The sequence below is a fragment of the Platichthys flesus genome, chromosome 4 (assembly GCF_949316205.1).
Source record: "Platichthys flesus chromosome 4, fPlaFle2.1, whole genome shotgun sequence".
NCBI classification, from domain to species: Eukaryota; Metazoa; Chordata; class Actinopteri; order Pleuronectiformes; family Pleuronectidae; genus Platichthys; species Platichthys flesus.
Genome location: NC_084948.1, coordinates 27,856,641 through 27,883,568, shown reverse-complemented (window position 1 = coordinate 27,883,568; position 26,928 = coordinate 27,856,641). Strand labels below are relative to the sequence as shown.

General features: G+C 47.7%; 1 protein-coding gene and 1 long non-coding RNA gene across 2 annotated transcripts; one reads left to right on the top strand and one right to left on the bottom strand.

Moving 5' to 3' along the window:
* The first annotated feature begins 867 nt into the window (after positions 1-867).
* On the top strand, positions 868-3,287 carry LOC133952013 (uncharacterized). Its single transcript, XR_009920514.1, has 2 exons — positions 868-900; positions 2,504-3,287. It is a non-coding gene; the product is annotated as an uncharacterized LOC133952013 (long non-coding RNA).
* Positions 3,288-26,531, bottom strand: timm50 (translocase of inner mitochondrial membrane 50 homolog (S. cerevisiae)). Its single transcript, XM_062386285.1, has 11 exons — positions 26,248-26,531; positions 24,248-24,404; positions 22,551-22,582; positions 18,917-18,938; positions 10,752-10,810; positions 10,117-10,236; positions 8,933-9,037; positions 8,129-8,227; positions 5,286-5,442; positions 4,828-4,934; positions 3,288-4,753 (listed from the first exon to the last, which is right to left on the bottom strand). Exons 1-11 carry the CDS (start codon positions 26,452-26,454, stop codon positions 4,655-4,657), a joined length of 1,164 nt encoding a protein of 387 aa, XP_062242269.1. The 5' UTR covers positions 26,455-26,531; the 3' UTR covers positions 3,288-4,654.
* Positions 26,532-26,928: the final 397 nt, after the last annotated feature.

Here is a 26,928-nt window from a genome sequence, read left to right as displayed (position 1 = left end):
GTGTGCACAGATGAATGAGGACTCTTTCACAGCTTGTTTGGTTCAGACCTTCAGACTCTTCAGTTTGAACCTAAATGAAGCTGGATCAACATCCTGGTGGTGGATCCAGATCCTGGTGGATGATCCAGATCCTGGTGGATGATCCAGATCCTGGTGGTCGATCCAGAACCTGGTGGTGGATCCAGATCCTGGTGGATGATCCAGATCCTGGTGGTCGATCCAGATCCTGGTGGTTGATCCAGAACCTGGTGGTGGATCAACATCCTGGTGGTGGATCCAGATCCTGGTGGATGATCCAGATCCTGGTGGTCGATCCAGAACCTGGTGGTGGATCCAGATCCTGGTGGATGATCCAGATCCTGGTGGTCGATCCAGATCCTGGTGGTTGATCCAGAACCTGGTGGTGGATCAACATCCTGGTGGTGGATCCAGATCCTGGTGGATGATCCAGATCCTGGTGGTCGATCCAGAACCTGGTGGTGGATCCAGATCCTGGTGGATGATCCAGATCCTGGTGGTCGATCCAGATCCTGGTGGTTGATCCAGAACCTGGTGGTGGATCCAGAACCTGGTGGTGGATCCAGATCCTGGTGGATGATCCAGATCCTGGTGGTCGATCCAGATCCTGGTGGATTCTCCAGATCCTGGGGGTGTCGGCTGATTGAGGACTATGATCAACATGTCTACCATCAGGACCTCCTCAGTTCATCTGCTGCTTCATCTCCATCACACATGATGTAGAAACACTTTGAACATGAAGTTACAAACTGGTTCTTCTCATGTAGTGAGTCCTGTTGTTGTGTTGTTGTGTCGATGTGTTCAGGTCCATCAGCACGTGTGTGTCCTTGGAGAGGATCCTCACATGGGACTGGTCTCAAAGTTTGAGAGAATCTGAGACAGGTGACATGTGATTGATTGACAGATATCAGGTGTGAACGGTTCCTCAGACCAACATCTAGTCCAGAAGAGGAGAGAACCGTTACCAGCAGCTTAACTCTGGATTTACAGATTATCACGTTTGTAATTATGGTTCATAAAACAGGCACGCACGTCTGACACACACACACACACACACGCACGTCTGACACACACACACACACGCACATCTGACACACACACACACAAACACCCCCCCCCCCGCAGTGTTTTTTGGCACAAGTTCGTCTGTCCGTTGAGAGACACAGAGTGTGTGTTTGTGTGTGTGTGTGTGTGTGTGTGTGAGTGTGTGTGTGTGTGAGTGTGTCGGGGGGGGGGGGTCCTCTTTTCACCTGAGTCACATCTTGCTGGTCGGTAGTAGCCCCCCCCCCCCCCCTTGCCACTTCACTGATGTCTTCAGAGTTGAATCACTTTCTCAATCTTCTCCTTCTCGTCCGGCTCCAGCTGGATCCAGGTCTTACCTCCTCCAGAGGAGAATCACATTTCACTGAGAGTTTGTCTTGGACTCTAATTTGTGAAAAGAGGATTTTAAAGACTGAGAATCTACAAACAGCAGCTTTTCTGTCTTAATCCCTCAGGAGATCGAATCCTCTTAATCTCTCCTGAGGTCTCAGTCTGAACCTGGAAACTTTCACCCTCTGAAGAAGTTAGAGTTCCTCAGACTGAAGCTTCGTCAGGGAAACTCCGGAACCGGCCTCGTCTCTGCTCTGGTTCCAAATCACACCTCACAAGTTTCTAGTAAACTTTTATTGTCTTTAATATATTTTCAATTTACAGTTTGGTACAAATCTTTAGTGTTTTCACTTTACTCTCTTTTTATTTAGCTCTGGATTCTTAAGTGTTCTGTTTTTACACATTTATTCCTCCTGTGGATGTAATTGGTTTTTATTTAGCCCCTTATGAAAAAGGGGTGTGAGCAGGTCAGCTGCCCCCTGTGGTGAGCGTGAGCATGACGTCACCGTGCAAGCTTCACATTTAAAATCCTGACGGAATAAAAACAAACTAAATCAAAATACTAAAGCAATGTAAGAATCCAAAGTCATGACAATGAGACTCAAAGTCTAAATCACTAATCTAAATTAAAATTATAAATGGGATTTCTGACTTTAGTCAAAATGACAACTTGTATCACAAAATTTGATATAAAAATTCAGACACAACTCAAATTTATGAGATTTTAAGACAAAATTTAGACCAACATCAGATTCACGTGATCAAGTTAGAGCGGTTAAAGATAAACGATCTAAATCAAGACGAGTTCAGGCCCAGGATTTGGAAATTAAATTTTGACTCAATAAAAATTGAAATATTTTAAAATGTTGGGTCGTTAAGTTAAAATAATTCAACGTTACTCAAGAATTGGGAAAATTCAAATGCGTACCTAGATAATTAGACATTTAGACTTGAATCAAACTTTTTAATACGAAGGTTCAAAGTGAAAACTAATTAAATGTCAAATCTATCATTTAATGTGATTTATATTCATTGACATTGATGAAAGTTTTATAAAAGAACAAAGAACTGATTTGTGACATGTTTTTATTTGATTCAGATTTTTCCCCAATAGGACTTTCGCTCTCATACTCTTTGATGTTTCCGTTTCCACACTGGGAAACGTTCTGGAGAGGATCCAGAGCTGCTGGTGCGAATGAGGAAGTGCCCCCCCGCTGCTGGAGTTCATACACGTGCACCAGCAGAAGATTCCTGTTTCCCATCATTCCCTCTGGACTGGGACCAGTTACCGGGCCTTTCCCAGGTGGTAATTGTGCCGACAGCGTCCCTGGATTAAACCTGTGTGGTGGAGAAGTGGGATCCAGCCGGGAGCAGAGAAGACAAACAGATTTACAGGCTGGAGGCTCGGCGGGGTTTCTGCTTTAAATCCAAGAATGTGAGGATTCCTGAGGTGGACTCGGGTTTCAGCTCCGTCCTCCTGGACGTGGTCCTGAAGACACACGGGACAGCAGGAGGACACATGTCCCCCCTCAGCTGCAGGAGGGGGGGCAGCGCTGGGTCTCCGGACAGACGTTGAATACACGTGTTCTTTATTTTAAATAAGGAACCAGTTCAAATCAAACAGGCTCAAGTAATCGATTACTAATCAGAAATCACAGTAAATCAGTTACTCGGCTGTTTAAGTTAGGATTTCACAAACTTTATTCAAATTAACTTTTTTAAATAGCTTGAGGGAAAAACTCATTTGAAATCCAGATTCATTTTAAGAAATGAAAAGAAATCCACAGAATAAAAGAGAAACTTTACAAAAACATTTAATTTAAACGTCTCACAGGTCGATAAAAACAGAATTCAAAGGAACGTGACAAGTTTGAAATAAAACTCCAGAATCCACCAGGTCACGATTTGATTTCTTTATTTCATCACGAATCTTCAACAAACACATGAAACAGAACCGCAGCCGAGCCCGTCCTCATGGTCGCTGTGCTCAGTCCCCGCTCTCTGATTGGTCGTTCATCCGGACACACGTCAGAGACAATCAGAAAACGTCCCCGCCCACATCCACGTGTTTTATTACTCACTGCTGCTATGGTGACGACTTGAGTAAAGATTGAAAACTCCGGCTTTGTGTTTGTGATAGTTTTTGTAAACAATGACGCAAACGTCTCCTCCTGATTGGTTCCTCTCCTGTCACATGACCCGGGTTTACTGAACAACATTGACAAAGAGACGCGTTGTTTTACCGCTCGGTGCAACCAATCACAGCCCTGACTCGGGACACCAGGCCGCCGCCCACCGCTTTGTGTGAGTTAATAAACATTGAGAATTGTGTGATGTGAGGCAGGTTGTGTATTTGCTTCTACGTTCAAAAAACACACGAGCGTTGTTTCCTGTTTACGTCACATGACCAGTGGATGTGAGCGGTCATGTGATGTGAGATTATTTCTGATACGGAGCGAATCACTCGTCTGGAGATTCAACTTTTCAAGTTCGACCCAAACGCTCACTGTGAATTATTCCTGCTGGGACGACCTCCCCCGAGCGACTGGTGGGATCCAGATGGAACTGGTTTCGTGAGCTGGTTCAACGTCCTCAGTTGGAACCGATGAGCTGGTCATGAGGAATCAAACCAAACGTTTGGGAGAACGGTGGAAATGAAAAGTTCTTCCCCTGTCGGCTCAGCTGTGGTTCCGGTCTCAGAAGGTCCACGTGGACAACGAGCAGCGCCCACGCCGCCGCCGCCCGGAGCTCCGAGCGCCGACACAGGGAATCAACTCTTTCAGAAAACGATGTGTTACGTACATTTATTTTTCTAGAAGCAATATTCATGGTTTGAACAAAGTCAGTCTGGAAACAGAGGAACAGAGAATAACACAAACGTTGCTGATGTCACTTCCTGTGAGCGGCGGCGCCGACCACAGCGGGCGTGGCAAGAGCAGTGCTGATCTCAGATCTGCCTCCGACCAACACAAGTGTCAACCGGACCTGGAGCTTCGGACACCAGAGATGCATCAGCGGACGCCATGATGACCACGGGGGGGCGCCACTGATGCCCCGCCCCCAAGAAAAAAATAAACAAAATAATCGCCTCTCATTGGTGCACGCCACGGCCAATGTCCTGGCTCCATTCCAGCACTGCACACACGGAGCGGAGGGCACCCAGCTACAGTCCGCAGACCCCCCCGCCTCCTGTCCTCCGGCCCCTCCCCTCGACGCTGGCAGAGAGCCGGACTGCGATTGGTGCGAGTGTGAGAGGGGGCGGGGCTCACTGCTGTTTGGAGCGCCAGAACCGGGAAGCGATGGAGCCGAGAGAGAGTCCCTGTTTCTTCTGCTGGGAGAGCTCGGCCAGGCGCTGCTCCTCCTCCTGACACACACACAGACCAATCAGATCACACACATCAGACCACATGGCGGGGTGCGTTCCATTTCTCCTCCTACCTGCGCCAGCTGAGCCTGCCTGCGCTTGAAGGCCTCGATGGGGTCGTCCTCCAGGGCGTAGTTCTCCAGCACCGAGCGCACGTCGTCCACGCCGCTCAGAGCGATGGCTGCAGGGAGGACACGAGGACACTTAACCACAAACCAACCGGGAAGTCATCATTAAGAGTTGTGTGGACGGATGGTGTGTGTGTGTGTTTGTGTGTCGAGCGGGGGTGCAGCTAAACAGACTAAAGCTACATTCACATTCTGAAATGTTGTCGACCTGCGTCCACACAAACACACGTTTCAATCAGTTAATCGGAGACAGAACTTGGACCTGAGGAGACTCATCAAGGCGTTCGGTCTTGAGACGTCCGGGGGACACAAGTCCTCCGAACGTCTCTTTAAGACATACAACACGTAGAAATGGAAAAGCCGACGGTGAGGACGGGCCCTGAACGCCTCGCTGTGCCACTCACTCTTGAGGAAGCTGGCGAGGTCGTAGAGCGTCCGGTCCTCCGAGTTCCCGTCCCACTTCTTCAGGGCCATGCCGTTGAAGGGCTGCAAGCTGAACGCCTCCCGCTTGCAGTCCACCACGATCACCTTGCTGGTGTCGCGGTTCAGACACGACACGTCCTGAGGAAAACAACACAAACACATGAGACACGATCTGGACCGAACATCACACCAAATAAAACGTTAACACACTTTGTGGTTTGTTCAGTGTTTCAATGGTCCGGTCGTTTCCCAGCACAACACGTTCTGAGGTCTGATCAAATTCACAACTCATTCACATAATCCTTAATATTCACTCAGATTAAAACACACACACTTTCTCTGGTCGCCCCAGCTGGGGGACATCAGTGTGTGTGTGTGTGTGAGACAGATGGAGAGGGACGCTCCTCGTTGTCTCTATCAGCAGCTCATCTGGTGCCCTCCCCCCCAAACCTGTGTGTGGGGGTGTGTGTGTGTAAACCCCAGTGGACACATTTGTCCATCCTCCTCACAGCCAATGAATAACAGGCATCTGTCTTCCTTCAGATTGTGTTGGATAAAACTTCCCACGTGTGGGTCTAATCTCTCTGTTAATCTCTAGTTTGTGTCTTCATGTTGTGTCGCTGCAGTTTTACATCTTGTTAAGAAGAAGTTTGGGGGATTTACTTTATATTATAACATCTAATCTCTATATAGACATTGCTCAACATCAACATTTAACGTCAAATGACAAAATGACTTGATTTAAATAAGACATTCATATAAAAACATGTTAATTAATAAATCTTCTGATCCATATGATACATCCACTATACACTACACTCTAATTGTACATTAGGTTAATGAGACAGATTCAGTCTCCTGACGTTCAGACATGAGACCGAGGAGGAAACCCACCCGACAGCAGGACGACCGTAAACAACAAACTTTAAAGAAGACAGTTAATCCAACTGTTGTGTTGTCGTGTTGTGTTTCTTGTGCCGGCAGCAGCCGACAAACAATAAGACGTCTGATCCATGTCTCTCAGATGCAGGGCAGCAGACAATAGCTGGACGGTGCTCAGGTTTGACAAGAGGAGGAGGACGGGGCTAACGAGGAGTTCATGTGATTAAACTCAACATTCGATCTGTGATGCTTCACTGAGACATTTCTGGAAAAATATCACACGGTTGAATTTAAATAAGCAGTAGAATGCGTTTCTCTGGAATCTCCTCGTGTGTCCAAGTGGACCTCTTCCTCTTCTACGTGTTAGAAACCTCGTCCACACGTCCACTCGCTCTCTGGGACGCTTCAGGACATTGTCCTGCTGGTTCCTCACATGGACTCACAAGGACATTTTACAGAGTTTTTAGTTCCAGCAGTTCCAGAAAATGTCCAGAGACACTGACTCAGATACAGAACTTCCAGAACACGTGAGGAGCACGTGAGGAACACGTCAGAACTCCAGTTTAAGCTCTGCTGCTTTCTGACTAACCGTGTTTTGTGGAGTTTTTGTGACACTGAACGAGAAACATCAAAAACAAAACTAAAACCAGTTGTCTACTGTCAGGGGACTTCTTTAAAATTAGGTTACATTTAAATTTAAGTATTTAAAAAACGGTTTGAAAGGACTCAACTCTGAGTCAATTTATATTTACATATATATTCATATATTTACTGTGTGTTTAAGGGGTCTTTTGTGTGTTTCTATTACAACCACACACGGTAGAAAATGCACATCGTCAGGCGCACATAAAGAACAATCTTAGTTCCATGGACCTTTAATAACTTTCTCTGGACACATGCAGCGTTTCTAACTCTCCCTCAGCATATGGAGTATTAATAACTCTCTCTTAGCATCTGTTGCATCCAGCTCTGTCTGGTGATATGGAGATGAGATGATAAGTGTGTGTTTCTGGGAAGTAGGTTAACCTGCTCCTTCTAACCTCCAGACTGCTCCTCAACAAAAAACATGGTGAGGGGGAGAGAGAGGGGGAGAGAGAGAGAGAGGGAGAGAGAGACGACAGTTGGAGGGAGACAGAAGGGGGGGGGGGGGGTCACGGAGGAAGATGGAAAAGAAAGGAGAGGGGAGAAGGGAAGGAGGGAGGGAGGAAGGAAGGACAGGGGAGGTGGGATAAGAGGAGAGAGAGGAGGAGGCAGAAGGTTAATGAGCTCTGAGAAGGAGACGGGGGAGAAGAGGGAGGGAGTGCAGGGGGGAGGTGGGACGTCTATTGTGGTGAGGGGGGGAAACAATGGCGGCGGCAGAAGGCAACAACATAGCACGGGGGGGGGGGGGGGGGGGCAGCTCCACCAGCCTCAGTGACTGTGTTCAGGTGTTTCACCAAGTTTCTCTCTGCACAGCCTCCACCGCCCAGACCACGTCAACAAGTCTCCACTCGACTTCAGATCTACAACAATTTAATTATTATTCAACAAGAACTGAAGCTTTCTAAGCTGCTGCTCTCTAAATAGCTAACGTTAGCATTAGCAGCTGTTTATCCATCAATCTGTCACGTCTTAGCTTCTGTGGCGGTTAGCATGCTAGCCTCTGGTCCCAGCGAGCGACAGGAAACCACCAGCTGCTTCAGATGGGACCACTTCACTCCTCCCCGCTCCACTGGGTTCCAACTGGTCTCGCTAATGGGAAGAACACTTACCTAACTTATTTATTTACAATTCTATAATTAGTGTCGCCGAAGGTTTTATGTTTTTATTGTAATTCTTTGCTCCATATCGTTAACATTGGGTGATTTGTTCTGAAAGTGCACACACGTACGCATGCACACACACACGTACGCATGCACACACACACGTACGCACGCACACACACACACACACACACACGTACCTTGACATGATGTCCCTCCATGTAGTGTGTTGCATCTCTGAAGAGACGATACATCACGAAACCCTGAGGATCGATGCTGTCAATGAGAGGATACGCTGTCTGAACAACACACACACACACACAAACAGACACACACACAGATAAATAATCAGCAACAGGCAACATGTGAATTTGAATTTCAATCAATTCTCTTTTTTTACATCTTCAGACTCGTCAAACATCTGTTTGTTAAATAATCTGCAGATTCATCAACACATACAATCTTAAGTTGCTGTTGTGTGTTTGTGTGTCGCTTTGTTTACAGTCATCTGAAAACCACAGACACACACAGTTAACCTGTTGTCTCGTCTCTGAACACACTGAATGTGTGTGGTTCTCAGACTGTAAACAAGTCGTCACACACACACACACACACACACACACACACACACACACACACACAGGTCGAGGTGACTTTGAACTGAGCCTCGTTAGAGACGTAGTGATCGTCTGTGATCGTCTGTGATCGTCTGTGATCGTCTGATCGACCTGCAGCAGCTTCACTGACGTCTTCTACAGACATGTGATCTAACGACTCCTCCTCAGGCAGCTCGTGACCGGGAGTGAGGTGAGGCCACAGGTCTGATCAGAGAGCTCCTCCTCCCCGTGGAGCCTCAGCTCCTCAGCTCCTCCTCCCAGTGGAGCCTCAGCTCCTCAGCTCCTCCTCCCAGTGGAGCCTCAGCTCCTCAGCTCCTCCTCCCCGTGGAGCCTCAGCTCCTCCTCCCAGTGGAGCCTCAGCTCCTCAGCTCCTCAGCTCCTCCTCACCATGCCGGTCTCTGCCGTGAAGATGACGATCTCGTAAAGCGGCGCCAGCTGCTGGAAGAGGTAGTCGATGCCCGGACGCTTCTTAAACCGCCAACCTGTCGCCAGCTGGAACAGAGCGAAACGAGAAGGTCAAACAGGAAGTGGTCATCACCGCTGAGATGATGGAACCAGGGTGTGACAGAGTTTGAATCTTAAAGTCATGAAACATGTTTATAGAGCTGGAGATGGAACCAACAGTTCAGAGAAGGAAGACGCCTTCATGTGAGATGAACACTGCAACCACAGCCTGTGTGTGTGTGTGTGTGTGTGTGTGTGTGTGTGTGTGTGTGTGTTACTCCAGCAGCTGAGCAGCAGTTGTTTCTTTACGGCCCGACGCTCAGGGGTCGCAGCCCTTTCCACTCAGGTCGGCTCCTGTTTGCTGCTGCTGGAGTTAAACACACACACAACATGGACAGCCTGAGGCTCGGACCTCTGTGTGTGTGTGTGTGTGTGTGTGTGTGTGTGTGTGTGATAATCTGCAGCCACAATTGCAGCTTTAAAATGTTTTAGACAGTTGAAGAAGAAGTTGTTTGTGTGTGGTCCGAGTGTGTGAAGTGTGCGATGAGCGGGATGAACGCAGTGTGTGTGTGTGTGTGTGACACACAGAAAGGAAAGCCTACTTCTTTGTGTTTGTCTGATTTAACAGGCAGAGGGTGTCTTGTTACGGCTGCTGCACACCTGTCAGGTAAGTCGACAGCATGTGTGTGTCTGCGAGTGTGTGTGTAAAAAGGGGAGAGTCAGTCAACAAGTCGACAGGTGTTGGGACACACCTCCGACACACACCACATCTTCCACCTGTCCCAAAAAACCATTAACCCTTAAATTCTCCTCCTCCTTCACGGCTGAACACTTCTTCCATGCACACATGTCATTGTCTGTTTCACATTGAAACAGATACAACTGACACACAACAACACAACAACACGCCAGACTACGTCACACAGCACGAGGACGAGCTGGAAACATGACGGGGGTGTGATGGACAGGTTGTTGTGCAGTGGAAGTCAACAAACAACACAAGTTTGACCAGAGTTAACTAATCATTGATACACTTTAAGTCTCGGGCTTCTCTTGTAGATGCTCCCCCCCCCCAAATACATTAAAGATGTGACCCGGCTCCGTCCCTTCAGAGTGAAGACACGTACCGACCACTCCGGGTGCAGCAGCACGTCGGTGAGCTCCAGCACCAGAGTGTACGGAGGTTGGTAGTACGGCTCCTTCAGAGGGTCGGGCAGCAGCTTCGGGCTTGTTGGCTCGATGATCATCTGAACACACACACACACACAGGAACAAACACAAACACAAACACACACACATTATTAACCGTGAATGTATTTCATAATCTTTCAAAGTCAGAGGAGGAAGTTTGCAGAACAAATTGTGGAAGTTCCGTCTTCACGAGGGAAAATCCAACTTGCAAACTTTTAATCGCGCTCAGTTGCTGAATCAGCTCTCGGACATTCTGTGAAACCCGAAAGGAAGGTGGGATCTTCAAATGATCTACATCTACACAGAAACCACTGCTGGAGCAGTTTCTACAGTCAGAGCTGAAAAACTTTGAGAAAAATCCAAACTACCAATCTGGCTGCTTCTGACAGATGGATGAGTTATTCAGGAAGAGTCCGGTACCTGGAAACCACAGTTTGAACTGTTCTCACCAGTTATTACTTCTGGTAACTGAGTTCAAACTAAGAGGAAGAGTCAGAGGCTACATTCAAACTATGTTTTAGTTTGTGTGTCAGGAACCATGTTGAAGGTCAGGGGGTCGGACTCCACTGACCTGTCTGTAGTCCTGAAAGTACTTGAAGGTTCTTTTCAGCTGCTGCACAACTGGAGGGTCTGAAAGGAGGAGACAAAGAAATTAGCCTTGAGTAATCATCAGCTGATTCCATTTGATTCACACGTTCATTCATGTTTTAAAACCTGAAAACTACAAATATAATCTGAAACCAAAGTGATCAGGTCCTAAAGACTACAACTCCCAGCAGCGTCCCCTCGAGCTGATCCGGAGTGACGATGACACTTCATGAGCGATCACTGCACAGAGTGAAGTAAAGAGGAAGGACATGACAGTGAAGCCAAATCATCTTGATCGCCCCCTGGTGACCAGCTGCAGTACAGGACATAGAGGTTTGTCTTTTCAGGTAGTTCTATCTCACTGATGTTTGTTCACGTGTTCATGTTTCTGATAAGCTCTCTTTTAATTAGATAACTGGCTGAGATGATTGACAGCTGACACTGACTGCTGATTGGGCGAGTATCAGCAGGACCTCACCCGACCACTAGGGCACAGACTCCGACTGCAAAGGAAGTAAAGATGAGAGAGAGGAAGCAGCGTTTGTGTTTGAGATATTTTGGCTTCATTCCTGGATAGTGGGTCGTCCATCTTCACAGGCAGGGGAATCCCTGAGGTCATGAGCTCAGCCTGGGGACATCAGTCAGGACGAGGACCCGGAGGCTGATTGGTTATTATCTGATCAGTGATCAGTGAGGGAGGAACCCAGCCGCTGATGAACCCGCTGAGAAGCCAGCGAGCGGGGGGGCCGCTAATGACGACTCCTCCGGCCGTCAACGTGCTGATGACTAATAATCATAAAGACCTCGTTTCCCAGGGGGCCGCGGGCTCATTACTGCAAATGGCAGCAGAGTAGCAAGATACAAACACACCCGGCGCGTGCCTCTCTACCTCCCACTGCTAAACAAACGCTGAGGCTAGCACGCTCTGCTCCCCGGGGACTCAATCCCCCACAGTTCATAGCAGCGTGCTGGAGCAGGAAGCAGCAGCCATCTGCCACCGTCCTGCTGGGATGACGCCGGGCGCATTCACTTTCACATGAGTGTGTGTGTGTGTGTGGGGGGGGGGGGTTCTACTGTATGCATGTGTTTTCAGAGGGGGGGTGGGGTTATATATGTAAAAAAGATGGAGGATGAATTTAAGGGTTTGAGTAGGGATCACACTCTGCTTGTTTTCGTCAGTGTGTTAATGTTTGTGTTCCACTGTGATGACATTTCCTGGACAATCACGCACATCTCTAAACTCTGAGGTGTCCATGAGCGTCTGTCCTCCGTGGACGTCTGTCCTCAGTAGGACGTCTGTCCTCCGTGGGACGTCTGTCCTCAGTGGACGTCTGTCCTCCGTGGGACGTCTGTCCTCCGTGGGACGTCTGTCCTCCGTGGGACGTCTGTCCTCCGTGGGACGTCTGTCCTCAGTGGGACGTCTGTCCTCCGTGGGACGTCTGTCCTCCGTGGGACGTCTGTCCTCCGTGGGACGTCTGTCCTCAGTGGACGTCTGTCCTCCGTGGGACGTCTGTCCTCCGTGGGACGTCTGTCCTCCGTGGGACGTCTGTCCTCAGTGGGACGTCTGTCCTCAGTGGACGTCTGTCCTCAGTGGGACGTCTGTCCTCCGTGGGACGTCTGTCCTCCGTGGACGTCTGTCCTCAGTGGACGTCTGTCCTCAGTGGGACGTCTGTCCTCCGTGGGACGTCTGTCCTCAGTGGGACGTCTGTCCTCCGTGGGACGTCTGTCCTCCGTGGACGTCTGTCCTCAGTGGGACGTCTGTCCTCAGTGGACGTCTGTCCTCAGTGGGACGTCTGTCCTCAGTGGACGTCTGTCCTCAGTGGGACGTCTGTCCTCAGTGGATTATTCACGTTTATCTGGAGGTTCACCAGTATTTTATTTTGGTAATGTTCTGTATAACTTTGAATTCTACAACAACAAAATATCCCTTTTTGTTTTTCTTTAAATCCAACACAAAACATATTATAAAATGTCTTGCTAGACTTAAATTAAAAACTGTCAATTTACAGTGAAAAAAACATGTTCAGATTTTTACCAAAAAGGTTCTGTTTATATTTATATTCACGTGTTCCTCGGTCTTTAGTTTTTTATGTATTATATAAACATCTGTTTTAGTAGAGTTCTTACACACACATGAGAATGTGTGGATGTGTCCTGTAATGTGTGTGTGAGTGAACGAAGGCTTATAAAACGGATGGTTATGATTGGCTGAGCAGTCAACGACTCTATAAACACACACCTGTGACGGCATTACATCACTAGTACTGCGCCAAACCAACCAGAACAACAGGAACCCACAAAGAAGAGAAACAGGCGGGCCTGGGGGGGGGGGGACTGCTCAGACACGTCCTGGCTCATCACGTTCAGCTTTCACTGGTTCATGAAATCAGACCAGTGTGAACCGTCCAGACCATCGACCTTCACGTCCTCGGAGTCAACCAGCTGCTGCACTCAAGGCACCAACCGCTCCACCATTAACCCTCTGAACCGACCACCTGGCGGCGACCTCTGACCCCGTGCTGGTAACATGATCGTTCTATAAAATGAAAACCAGAACTTTCATTCTTGTAGAACTGGAAAGCGAAGGCCACTGTGTTCTACCTCAACACGATGGACGAGCGGGATGTTTGTTCACATCTCAAAAGCCTGTTTTACGTGTTTGTTTAGACAAATTGAATTTTAGTTCTTTATTAATGTATTATGGTTTATTGACCAACATAACCGATGACATCACAGGAAGCACCAACACCAATGGGGGCCCTGGAAGAACATTTCCACGGCACAGATCATTGGCTCTGTGGCTGGATGTCTAAAGTGCTGGCAGACTTGGTGTTTCTTTGTTTTGCCGTGTGTTCACTTGATGAAACTTTGCCAGGTATGTGTACTAACTTGTATATAAAAGCACGAGAGGCTATTTACTCCAGTGCTTTTACAAGAGGGTTTTAACTACGCCCTTTAGCTGCTCTAACATTCACTGTAAACCGTGGCCTCTTGGAGCTTTACAGCTTTATTTTATCATGTTAATCAACGGACTCCGGGGGTGGAGGATGGGCGGCACTGATGTAATGGAGAACAGAGCATGATGGGAAAAGGGAGGAGGTATATTGAACTGATGCGAGGAGGAAGTCACTGACATGTCTCCACTTCCTTCTGCTATTAAGAAATGAATCAAAACTCCCCTGAATACGAACGCTGCCCTCTGGCGCTGATGTGCGGACACGATGGAGGGAGGTCCCAACCAATCAGAAGCCAGTCTCAGCTGTCAATCATGACATCTCAGCCCATTTATATACCATCAAATAACTAATTAAAGCCAAACGGATGAGAAACACTTGAACAACCATCAGTGAGATAAGAACTAAAGAACCTGAAACCAAGTAACTACCATGTTCCGTGATGTTGTGGTTCATGTCTGATTTGCTAACACCGAGGAAGCGGCCAGCCACCAGGGGGCAGTGGAGACGTTTTAGCTTCACTTTTGAGGAGCCGTCATGTTCCCCAACTTTATTAGGGATCTTAGCAGCAGGTCATATTTCATACACATCAAAATATATCAGCATCTGGAAGATGGGTCGTGTTTCCCAGAGGATGAACTCCATCAACTCTGGTGATCAGGGCCGAACAGTTGTGATGCTCGAGTTTCGTTTGTGTCTTAACTTTATTTGAGACCCACTGACCGAGAGAGGAGGATCGGATGCTCCTTGGAAACTTCAATAGAGCAAAACAACTTAAAAATCATTCTCTGCAGTTAAAAAAATCCAAACCAAAATCACGTCATCATGATTGTTTGATGTAAAATAACTGAAATTCCTGTTTTTAATCCCGATAACTCTCTGGGAGTGAAGAAGAGGCCACCTCCTCTTCTTTCCTCTCCTCCCCCGGCTAACGGTCGTCCTTTCATAGTCAATGTCGTGTCTTTGTGTGAGAGGCCTCGCTCCGTCGAGCTGTCAAACCAGGCCTGTTGGTGTTTCCCTCTCTAACGGCCTGGGTGGGCCGATGTGGGCTAAACAACTTCGCTCGTGCACTGAAGCCGACGTGCCAGGGTGACGGTGACGCCGAGGCAGAACAAGCTAAACTCCTCCAGGATGAGTTTCTCACCCTGCGAGTGAGAGAGCCGGCTCGGCTCCGGCTCTATAGAGCTGGAAACAGCTGCTGGTGGCTGCAGGACACACCGAGGATGTTCATAATTAACATTTAACCACTAACTGACAAGAATCTCTACGAGTACCACGCACAAATAATAACTACTCTCTGCAGCTCCAGGGAAGTTTGACAGAAGAACATATTCCTGTCATCTGCAACAACAGCAGTGAACATTCATTTAATGTTGTTTACATTTTCTACAAAGTGACTTTACAGCTGAATGACGACACTGAAGCTTCAGAGCAGTCGGAGACGATGAAGTCAGAGCTAATGAGACAAAGAGCAGGAGACCAGGAGGAGCAGACGATCACAGACATGAACTAAAACGGAAACGTTTGTCTGGAATCTCCTCGTCTTGATGACGCCATCATGTTCGTATGGCTCCTCATTTCCATCCCGAGAACTGCGTTGTTAGTTCTTCAGACATCAACACGACCTCTACACAGAGATTCCTCAGCAACAGACTTGGACATTTGCCTTCTTGCAGCGAGCCCCTCTGGATATTTATCCAGGTATGAAGCTAACAGTGCGTCTAGTGGCTGGTTCTGCTTCATCCACATTAATAAAACTCCGCTTCGCTCTTCAACCCTCAGAAACAGAGACTCTAGGAAACGCTGCTGGCCTCGATTCTCAGTGAGACGCTTCTTTCAGGAGGGAGGAAGCTTCGGACAGGAAACATCGTGGAAACTCCAACGAGTCTGATGTCTGTGAACATCCTCTGTCAGAGAAGAGCTGATTTCTTTAGTGTTTTCCTATCAACAATCAGACATGAAGCAGAAGCAGATGATGACGGTGGAGGAGAAGAACCGTCACCATCTTGGATCGATCGTGAAGTAACTTCTGTAAAGGGAGCCGCATTTCTATTTAAAATGGTAATTTCTTCCCCCGTTAAAGCAGAAATGAGCTGTTAATGAGGAAAGCAAAAAGAAAAGAAAGGAGATAAAGGAAGATGGCAGATAATAAAAGCAAGTCAGTCAAAACCAACTGAGGAGAGGGAGAGAAATTAAGAAAGGAGGGACAAAATGATAAATAGGAAAAAAGCAAGCAGTGAAGACTGAGTGATTGAGAAAGAAGAGGAAGTAAAAAAAGGAGGGAACGAAGCAACAACAGAGAAAAGAAAGGATGACAAGACGGCAGGAATAATGAAAGGAGTGACAGAGAGAAATAACAAAGTGAGGAAGAAAGGGAGGAAATTGTGGATGAAAGGAGAGAAAGGAGGATGAAGAGAGAGATGGATGTAGGGGCCTCCGTCCCAAACAAAAGCTGCAGTCAGGACCAGCATCTGCTGCACAGCAACATGTCCTCCTCCCTCCATCCCTCCCTCCATCCCTCCATCCCTTCATCCCTCCATCCCTCCCTCCCTCCATCCCTCCATCCATCCCTCCATCCCTGAGTGAGAGACAGTGTGTGAGTGGGACAGTGTGTGTGTGGGACAGTGTGTGTGTGAGACAGTGTGTGAGTGAGAGACAGTGTGTGAGTGAGAGACAGTGTGTGTGTGGGACAGTGTGTGTGTGAGACAGTGTGTGAGTGAGAGACAGTGTGTGTGTGGGACAGTGTGTGTGTGGGACAGTGTGTGTGTGGGACAGTGTGTGTGTGGGACAGTGTGTGAGTGAGAGACAGTGTGTGTGTGAGAGACAGTGTGTGTGTGGGACAGTGTGTGAGTGAGAGACAGTGTGTGAGTGAGAGACAGTGTGTGTGTGGGACAGTGTGTGAGTGAGAGACAGTGTGTGTGTGTGTGAGAGAGATACTGTGTGGGTGTGTGTTTGACGGTGTGAGTGTGTGTGTGTGAGAGAGAGTGTATGGGTGTGTGATTGACGGTGTGTGTGTGTGTGTGAGACAGTGTGTGGATCTACAGGATAGAAAGTGTGTCTCTTAAAGTTAGAGTAGCAGTGAACTATAGAACGTATATTAAGAGGATCAGGGACTTTACGATTCTTTATTTTGTTTATGAGTTAAACTGTTTGACATAAATAAAAAAGCTACTCATGATGTGTGTGTGTCTGTGTGTGTGTGTGTGTGGGGGGGGGTGCATAAGGTGTCAAATCTCCTGGTTTCCATGGTATCCGACGCTGCTCTGCATCACGCCCTCACACAAACAGAGTCTCCAGCCAAACACGTCCCTCAAGACCTATTCATCCGTCCCTCCACTCACCTTCTGCTGCTCCCAGAGGAGGTGGAGGAGGGGGGGGGGGGGGGGGATACTAGGAAAGATGGGGATGAGGATGCGTCTCTCCTCCCCGAGGGACCATGAACTTTTACCCCGGTCCCTAAGCTCATCAGGCCTCGGTCCCTGAGGTCCTGATTGGTCCTCATTACTCTGAAGGGACTGATGGGAAATGTGCGAGGGGGCATTTAGATCTTAATGGTGTGTAATCATTCACGATATCATTTATCACCTTTCAGTGAAATCAACATGTGATGATGTCATGTGATGACCCGCTGCGTCCAATCAGCTCACAGGATGTTCTTTCTGCAACTTGTTTGGTAAACATGAATAAAAATGGCGACTAAAGGAAATCACGATGGCCTCGTTGCATACACACAGTCAGCAGGAGTAAACACAACTCTAACAAACAACACACCCACTCGCTCACTGGGGATTTCTGACCCTTTGCTGCGTGTCTCTTTCCTATTGCCTTCCTACTGTCAAATCAAAAGAATAAAACATGTATATCAAAACGTGCGAGTGGACGAAGGCTGAGAAGCAGTCCCCACACCCTGGGGGGGGGGGGGGGGGGGGGGGGGGCAGCTGTGAGCCGGACGTCAGGTCGATGTGTCGAGACAGAACTCGCCACCTAAGCGAAGTCTGATCGGGGGCTGATACTAAGAATCCCTTCATCAATAGTTGAGTCCCTCAGGCCCTGTCCTTTCTGAACACACCTCCCTCCTTCTGTCCATCCATCAATCCTTCAGGGTGTCCGTCCCTCCATCTACACATCTGACCACCGGCCCCATCTGTGCGGCCAGACTTCAGTCACCGCTTGGCTCAGTTTTATTTTAACCTCGGTCCACAAACAACTGGAAACAACACATGTGCTTAATGAGCAGTGGACATGTTTGAGTTAAACAGCAGGAGATGATGGACAGCTGGACAGACAGAGACAGAGGGGACCATAGGAGACCGTAATAAAGATAGAGACGGAGAAGCAACAAGGAGTCTGAGGACGTGGTCAGATGAGGACAAACTGGACCCTGGGGGATATTTCATGATGGACGGAGGGACGGACTCTGGAGGAGGGACACGTGCACACTGGACCTCTGGGGCTGAGGGCTATTGATGAATTGATTATTGGCCGATCAGCAGTTGTTAAGAGGCTAACCACAACCGATCCATGTCTGAACACATGATCGTGTTAAAAATACATTATGCAACTATATTAACTTAACTAGATCCATTAATTTATCAAATTTACTGATGTGAAAACTTATTTTACAAACTATTTAAAAAAGATGTGCATTAATGTAAGAATTCTTTTTTTCAGTCAGTACAAATCTCCAATCTCCGCTCGGCTGGATCAGGAAGCCGAGGATCATGGGTAATGTCCAGTGTTCCGTTGTGTTTCATATTATAATTCAGTTCAATATTTGCATTAATGTCGTCCATGGTCTTTAAAATGTGGGACTGAAAACATCCAGGACAATAATGCAAACGTCTTTCTCTGGATGATTCACTGGGACGTAAATGAAGAGTGTGTTTGTTTGAATGAAGGATCACTTCACTACAGCCTGTGTGGCACTGCCAACTGCCCTGCCCCCCCCACCCCAACACACACCACTGCCATGGTGTCAATCAAACCACATGTTCGGTAGAAGGGGGGGGAGGACTCATGTGGACCAAGATTTCACACAAGATGAAAACCTGCTCAACCAGGCTCTGTAGATAATACACAGAGTAATGAATGTATGAGGCATGTTCTGCACGCACACGCACACACACACACACACACACACACACACACACACACACACACACACACACACACACAGTAAAGTGGGTTCACTCACCTCTGTCGAACTCATCTGGAATCTGTCAGAGACGAGGGAGAGAGAGAGGATTGATTAAAATCTCTACACACGGATCATCAAGTTGTAAACAGCCGTCTCTTAAACTGACGTCAGTAAAGTCTCACAACAGAACTGATAGACATCTTTGGATGTTTGTGGGAAACAGACGTCACAGGTTTGATTCCTTGTAAAACATGAAGCTGTTGAGGGAACTGACACGGCTATGGATTGACCTTTAATATTCAGCCAACATCTGAAGTATGAACTTAATGTGATATAGCACGAGATGGAACGTGTCCTACAAAAGGAAAATGTTGAATAGAAAGATGGAGAAGAGGAAAAGAGACAAAACAGTAAAGAATGAAAAAATAAATGAATAATAGAATAATGTTGAATAAAGAATAAAGAGTGGAATTTGAAAGACGCCGGAAATGATGGAAGAAAATAAGATTCAACAAACTGAGGAGGAAGAAAAAAATAAAACATGAAGGTGAAAGAGAAAGAAGGTGGAAGAGGGGAAGATGTAGGAGGAGAGGAGGAGCAGTCAGGAGGATCAGGAGCTGTGGTGAAGGACTCCACCTGGTGGTCAGACGGGGTCTAACATCCTGACCGCTCTGAACTGCCCACTCAGAGGAAGGACTGTGACCTCTGACCTCCTGCTCACTTTCAAACCGACTCGCTCGATGTCTAGTCTTCAAGTCTCCTCCTCTCACACACACGTTTCAATGCCTTTACCAGAAGCCACTACTTGTAACCCTTAACCCACATAGACCTAGACCTAACCTTAAGACTGGATGAAACGCTTCAGAAAACAACCAGGAACCGTGAGAGTCTCATCGGACTCTTTCATCTAATCATGTGTGATGTTCACTTCCATCAGGAGAGACAATCAAATATGAGCTGGTGACGGTTCAGCATATTTAACATTTAATCAAAACTTCAAAAGGTTGACAGAGGAACCAGGAGCAGAGAGGGCTTCAGAGAAGAGGCCTGATGTGTGTGTGGGGGGGGGGGGGGGGGGCTCAGCTGCTGCTGGCTGGTCAGTGTGGATGGAGGTGTGAAAACAGTCATTAAAACCTCATCGACACCTCAGTGCGACCGCAGCCTGGGAGCAGGACGGGAGCAGGTTCCCACACAACAAGCACCAGAGGCTTCAGACGTGAACTGAAGCACGAACATGTTCCTGTGGGGAACCAGTCTGACCCGGACTAACTCCGGCTCACGGGACAAACACCAACTCCCCCAGGCCGGACATGACCTCTGCTGTGGACAGATCAGTGTTGTTGTTTCCAGCTCATCCACACCGGCGCCGGCCCTCATCACCAGAAGATCTGGAACCTCCTCGTGTTTCCAAGAGGACGTCTTCGTCTTCTACGTGTCCATCATCCTGAGATATGTGACCTTCCAGTTTCACGTCAGTCACGTGTTAGAAACTTAATAGAAATGCTTTATTCTCACAATGACTCGTTAGTAAAAACCCAGCAGAGGGTCAGAAGCAAGTGACTCTAACATTTGTGTTCTGAAGTACAGCCCCCCCCACATGTCAGGTGAACACCCAGAGCTCAGAGCAGGTTTGAAAGCAGCTTATGTTTCCCAGACAGCAAAAACACACACACACCACATGTCCACAGTCCTGCTCAGCAGATGTCCCCTGGAGACGAGGAGGTGAGATAAGTGTGTCCCTCTGACAAGTGGCCCAGGACGACGTCTCACCGACGTGAGGAAGTGTGTCGTCCAGCGGGAAGCAGACAGGATGTGCAGGTGAGAGAAGTGTGCCCTTTGAAGCTGGGAGGAAGTGAACTGAACTCATTCCCACGTCTTCACCTCATCAGAAACTGCTTTGATCGAGCGCACACACGGGAAAGTGGTGAAAACTAAAATAAAACTGTTCCACAACAAACCAGGCAGAGCCGTGAGACTTTACAGTTTAGTGACTTTTCATTTCTGAAACGTTGTCGTTCAAAATGGCGACTTTGGACTTGAGTCCAGTATCTTCTCCTGGTGGGTGTTAAAAGCAGCTACCTAGGTATGACCACATGAGTGAGATGATGGCTGCTCATCAAATATCACAATCTGAGATGTTGACCTTTTCCTGGAGTTTAAATAACAGTGGTTCACACTGGATAAGAAACTGTAGAGAAACCCTCCTGTTGGTGCTACTTCCTGTTCCACAGAAGAAAGGAACAGTAAAGTTATTGATCCACAGATTGTTCTTTGGCTTTTTGGCTGCAGGAGATCGAGTAAAGACAATAAAAATAATTTGTCCCCGATGACTCCACTTTCCCACAGTGACGGCTTCAAAGACACTCAGACAAGGGCACTTGGCAGGAAGCCGTCCACGGTCGTTTGGCTCTTTGGTTCAGACACAAGGATCCTGATGTGAGAGAAGTGTGTCTCTTTGAAGAGACTTCCCACAGAGACACCTCCGACAGCCTGAGAACTAAGGACCAGGACAGAGGGGACCAGGACAGGAGGGGACCAGGACAGAGGGGACCAGGACAGAGGGGACCAGGACAGAGGGGACCAGGACAGGAGGGGACCAGGACAGAGGGGACCAGGACAGAGGGGACCAGGACAGAGGGGACCAGGACAGAGGGGACCAGGACAGAGGGGACCAGGACAGGAGGGAACCAGGACAGAGGGGACCAGGACAGAGGGGACCAGGACAGAGGGGACCAGGACAGAGGGGACCAGGACAGAGGGGACCAGGACAGGTATGGACCTCTGTCCCGAGAGATCCCATCACTAATGGTCGTCGCCTAGTTCAGGTCTGAATGTAGAATATTTCCAAGCAGAGCAGATCTCCCTGTTGTGGGACTAATGAAGGATTTATCTTCTAGATCCCATCACTCAGCCACATTTGTCTGACTCCACGTGAACGTACGAATATTAAACTCTCACATATGCAAAGAGTTAACAAATGAATATTTGCTAAATAACATTAACACAACACCATTAAAACCCCAGGAAACCAGAATAAAGGACATTAAGATGCTGTTGTTGGGAACACCTCCGACCTGCACAGACCAGTTTAGAGCTGTGGGATCATTGTTATTTAGTGGTACTTGAGGACTGGAAGTGATGGTCATTAGAACATCCTCTTTGATGTCCCGGCTTTCTCAAGCTCACAGCTCAGACACAGAGGACTTGTCAGGTTCCTGTCGAGTGTGCCGCCCGGCCACCTCACCCTTCCTGTCACAGCGTGAGCATGGGGCGGGGGGGGGGGGGGGTGAAGGTGGGAGAAGTGTGCTCCCTTCCTCTCCCACACCCACACCTCAGTCATCTGCATGACAGTCTGCAGAGTCTGTCCAGGTTTACACCTCTGTCAGACGGGCACATGTCACACAGAGCTGTGAAGTGTGTCCTTCACAGGAAGAGGATCTCCTGCATGTGGCGGGAACGCTCACCACCACACATCAAAGGAAAAGCTACGTAACAAAAAGAGCTGATGGAAATTAACGGCAGCGTAAAAGTGTGCCGAGGCTGACGGCTCCTCCGCCGGCTCGGATCCACGTCCATGTGTGAACGTCCCATTTGAGCCTGAAGGGACACAAGCTCACGACCACCTGAGAGCACAGGGTCACACCTGGAGGGGGGATGTGTGTGTGTGTGTGTGACAGTAAATAAAACTTACTATGTGTCCTTGTTCGTCCACCGAGTTGGAGCCTGAATAAAAATAGAAAGGAGACAGTTAATCACGTCTGTGGAGAAAAACTTTCTGATTCAAACATCTAACGACAATATTATGATTTTCTTTGTGTCATGGACCGAAAGCTGCGATCAACTCTGACAACTGAGCAACAAATATCAGTTTAATGGGAAAATCAGGCTCAAACTAACAAGAGTCGTGAAATAAATTCTTCATCATTAAGGTTAGAACGTTCAACAAGGTGTCGACTCCAGATCAGGTGACGTGATATTGGCTCAAGGTCATCAGCAGCTCATGTCCACAGGTAAACAGGTAAACGGTTACATTTCTTATACGGTTCAAGTAAAAGTTGATAAACTGATTAATTGAGAGAAGCTTAATGAATTAATGCATTAATTAAAGACAGAGTTAACCGACCCTCAGTGCGTGGACAGGCAGCGTTGGAACAGACTCACCTGTTACTTCAGCCTCTCACAGATCATATGATGTAATATTATACAATATTGACACTGGGCGAGTCAAAGATATACAAGAGATCACATGTCAGCTTTATTACCTTCTCTTTTTAAACTTTATTATTCTCCTGTTCAGGACTGAGACCATCCATTGAGAGAACCACGTCTCAACCTCAACACACTGTCACCTGTAGTTATCAACTTTTCTATGCGTCACTCAAGTCGTGTGACGACTGAAAAGAAAGAAAGAGACTTCACAAACCTATTTGCTGTAAAACCAGACAACATGATAACATGTATGTTCTCCTACAGCATCTTATAATCCAGAATCTCCACAGGAACTCCACAGATTACTCCACATGACATGAGACAAGATCATATCCCAGATTATCAAGTGGAAATTCCCAGTTAGTATTCCAGAAATATTCCACCACCCGGAAAAAGTAAAATATCCAACAAAAAAAAAGTAATCTCCAGTGTTTCACGCCATCGTACATCCCTCTGCAGACGGCGTAGACGCAAATTAGGAAGTGATGAATAACCAGCCGTGCCCAGTGTGTCAGAACTGACAGCTTTAATCCAATAGATTCAGAAAAAGAAAACGACGACGAACGCAGGAAAATCAAAACGCGTCTTCAGATCAAAAGTAAAAGAAGCCGTGAGGACACGAACCCGACAGATCGCTGGGATCCACAGCGTCCTGCTGACCGGCTCTGAGCTCCTGTGATGATCTGAGGACGCCTCGAGGAAAGATCAAATCTAAATCCACACGAGCTCCACTCCTCTCTAACAGGATCTTTACTGTCTCTGACTGGAAACTGCAAACCAACTGCTTCAAACTTCAATTCATCAAATACATCTCAAGCTGCTCGGCTCCGACTGACAGCTACAAGACCCGCCCCTCTGTGGGCGGCCCCTCCAAACAGGAAGCAGAGGGCGATAAACCAATCAGACCCAGTGTGTACAGCACCTCTCTCCCTCCCTCCCTCCCTCCCTCCCTCCCTCCCTCCCTCCCTCCCTCCCTCTCCCTCCCTCCCTCTCTCTCCCAGTTAATGAGGAGTTTTTTCTGTCCACAGTTACCAGAGCTAGTCCTTGTTGGAACTGTTGGCTTCTCTCTCTTGAGATAATATATTTTATGATTTGACGCTGTACAAATAAGATTGAATTGAACCTATAGACACTGTCAGAGAAGTCTCTGTGGTCATGGGCCGACGTTAACACACTTACCGAATATGTAGACGATGCCGACCGCCCCGCCTATTCCCATGAGTCCTGCCAACCGTAGGACTATCTTCTTGGCGTAGGCCGTGTTTTCATTCTGCTTCTTGTCCTCCTTCTTTTCTCCCTCCTTCTCTCCCTCCGCTCCCTCAGGAGGAGACTGACCCTGGAAAAGAACAACACTATTCAGTTTGAGGATTTTAATGACATTCCTACTCTTACCTCCTGCTGCTGTGATAATAAAGGATGAGCTCGTCTTATCTACTCATTTCAAAGTCACACATGGTGTCATCAGCGTCCACGTTGTCTGAAATGCACTGGAACTAAAACCTGTTTCCACAGAACATTACGAGGTCATATAGACATGGTGTCATCCCTTTAACCGCCCACCAGGGTGCGCTCTAACTGCTTTAGTAACAACACAGTTTCAATGCTGGATTTTTTTTTTTACTCGCTAACATCCAGTATTACTCTGCTGCATAAAAAAGTAGATGTTAAATAATGTTTCTGAAAGATGGTTTCTGTCATTTAGGGTCGTTCTTATCACAGTGATGTTTGAACAAGGGTTTATGATCAGTTGGGTTTGAATTTGTTATTTGATGATAAATCAATGCACTGAGATCGATTTGAGCTCTGACGGACTAATCACGTTCTGCATCGACGTAAGAGAAGAACCAGGCCGACCAGCTACGAGATGAGCCATGACCACATCGGATTCAGAGCTTAATACATTGGACGATGGAATAAAAGACAAAAGTACGAGACTGTGCAGAAAACATAGTTAATCCTAAGACTGAAGGAACTGCATATCCTTAAACCATTGCACATGATCCTCTCTAACGCCCTCCAGCTGCTTCTTCTTGAGTTTAACCTTGTTGTCTTTTCTGTGTCTCTTAAACAAACAGCACGTTAGAACTCACGGTCACTCTGTGGAAGAGCTAATGTAACAACCAACCACTCAGATCGGGTTGTGTAGTCTTCTCCTTAACACCCAGAATAAAACACAGCTGATATCACACAGACTGGTGAACACAACATTGTTTAACAATCTCGTACTTTTATCTGATTGTTACTCCACAAACGTTTTATCTGATCAAGAAATCAGCTATTTACAAACTGAGCCCTTCAAAATAAAGGTTTGAGCTCTTACTTTTATTCTTAATGTTGATGTTGTGGAATCTGAAGTCAGTGATGATCTCCATGCCCATCACGGTGTGTGTATGTTAGTATGTGTGTGTATGGATGTTAGTATGTGTGTGTATGTATGTTAGTATGTGTGTGTATGTTAGTATGTGTGTGGTTGCAGTGATGGGGGGAGGACAGAAAAGGGGGGCGGGTGTATAATGACCTTCAAACCAAACAAACCTTGGCGGTCACCGCTCTTTCTCTGACAGCTCCAGTCGTTAAACCGAGCGCACACGGTCTGCTGAGGAGATGAGAGCAGCTGACACACAGCATTAGCTCTGTGAAGGACTGAGCTAATGCTAACTGAGCTGATGCTAACTGAGCTAACGCTAACGTGTGTGTCTGCTGTCATCACACAATATAAACACACACATGTTAGTTCACTGTGAGCTGGAAAAAGAGAAGACAGAAGCTAACACGTCTCCTGGAGACATACAAGCTAGCAGCCCCATGCTAACACTAGCCAGCTAGCTAATGTCAGGTTCATTCATTCAGCACACTGCGGTGAGCCGGCGGGGCGGGGCACACATCTACCGTCTCTCACAGTTCATGTGAATAAAACTAACGCACAGACGCGGACGGGCACAGCGTGTGTGTGTGTGTGTGTGTCTGCGTGTCAGTGGCATGTTCACATGTTAGCTAGCTCCCAGTTTAAACACAGGTAGGACATGTCAAGAGAAGCGACTGCGGTATTATCACCCCGGCAGCTGGTGTGGGCGGGGGTTCCAGTTGACTACATATTCTGGATTGGCCGCCCTCCCCTGTCAACCCACCTGTGTGCAGATAAATAACGAATCGAGCGCACCCATGCAAGCTAACCCCACCTGACTCTGCTGCTGGAGCCTCTCCTGAAGGATCGCCTGGGCCAGGCCGCCCGTGGCGCCGCCCGCTCCGGACGCCGGCTTGTCCGAGGACAGGCTCCGCACGCTGTGGGCCGCGGCCGGGGAGGAGGCGGCCGCCGCGCCGCCCCGGAGCCGCAGGAGGCCCCGGCTCGCCCGCACACACATGGGGAACACGGAGCTGGCCGACATGTTGGATGAAGCTCTGGCTGCCGGCGAGCGAGAGAGGCGCGAGTCAAAAGGACAAAAGCGTCCGATTGGCTGGCGCCTCTCTGAGTGGCGGGTGAAGGGAGCAATCAGCGGAGCGACAGGCCACATGGAGCAGGAGGAGGAGGGGTCTGAGAGTGTTCTAACCAATCAGGAGCCAGAATGAGCCTGACCTTCGAATACTGCCCCAATCGGCCATGTTGGTTGATGGCAAATGCCCAAACTGTCTGTTACATGACGCGAATATTATACAGACCAAACTCTGACATGTAATATCAACTCAGGAGGAATAAAAATGTATGTGAGAAGAAAATGACCTGTTGAAATTGATATATTATTCAGGATCATTGTTTCATCATCAATTGCATTACAAGGAATAAGATAAGATAATTATCCTCCATAAGTCCCACTTAATTACCAATATCACAGCAGCAAGATATAACAAACATGCTATACTTA

What these genes read in the sequence shown, in the direction of transcription:
- timm50 (XM_062386285.1), bottom strand. Translation starts at nt 26,454, where the DNA reads ATGTCGGCCAGCTCCGTGTTCCCCATGTGTGTGCGGGCGAGCCGGGGC. An exon ending in GGCTCCAGCAGCAGAGTCAG is followed by an intron (nt 24,405 to 26,247) that starts GTGGGGTTAGCT and finishes GTTCTTTTCCAG; the next exon opens with GGTCAGTCTCCTCCTGAGGG. An exon ending in GGCAGGCTCAGCTGGCGCAG is followed by an intron (nt 4,754 to 4,827) that starts GTAGGAGGAGAA and finishes TGTGTGTGTCAG; the next exon opens with GAGGAGGAGCAGCGCCTGGC.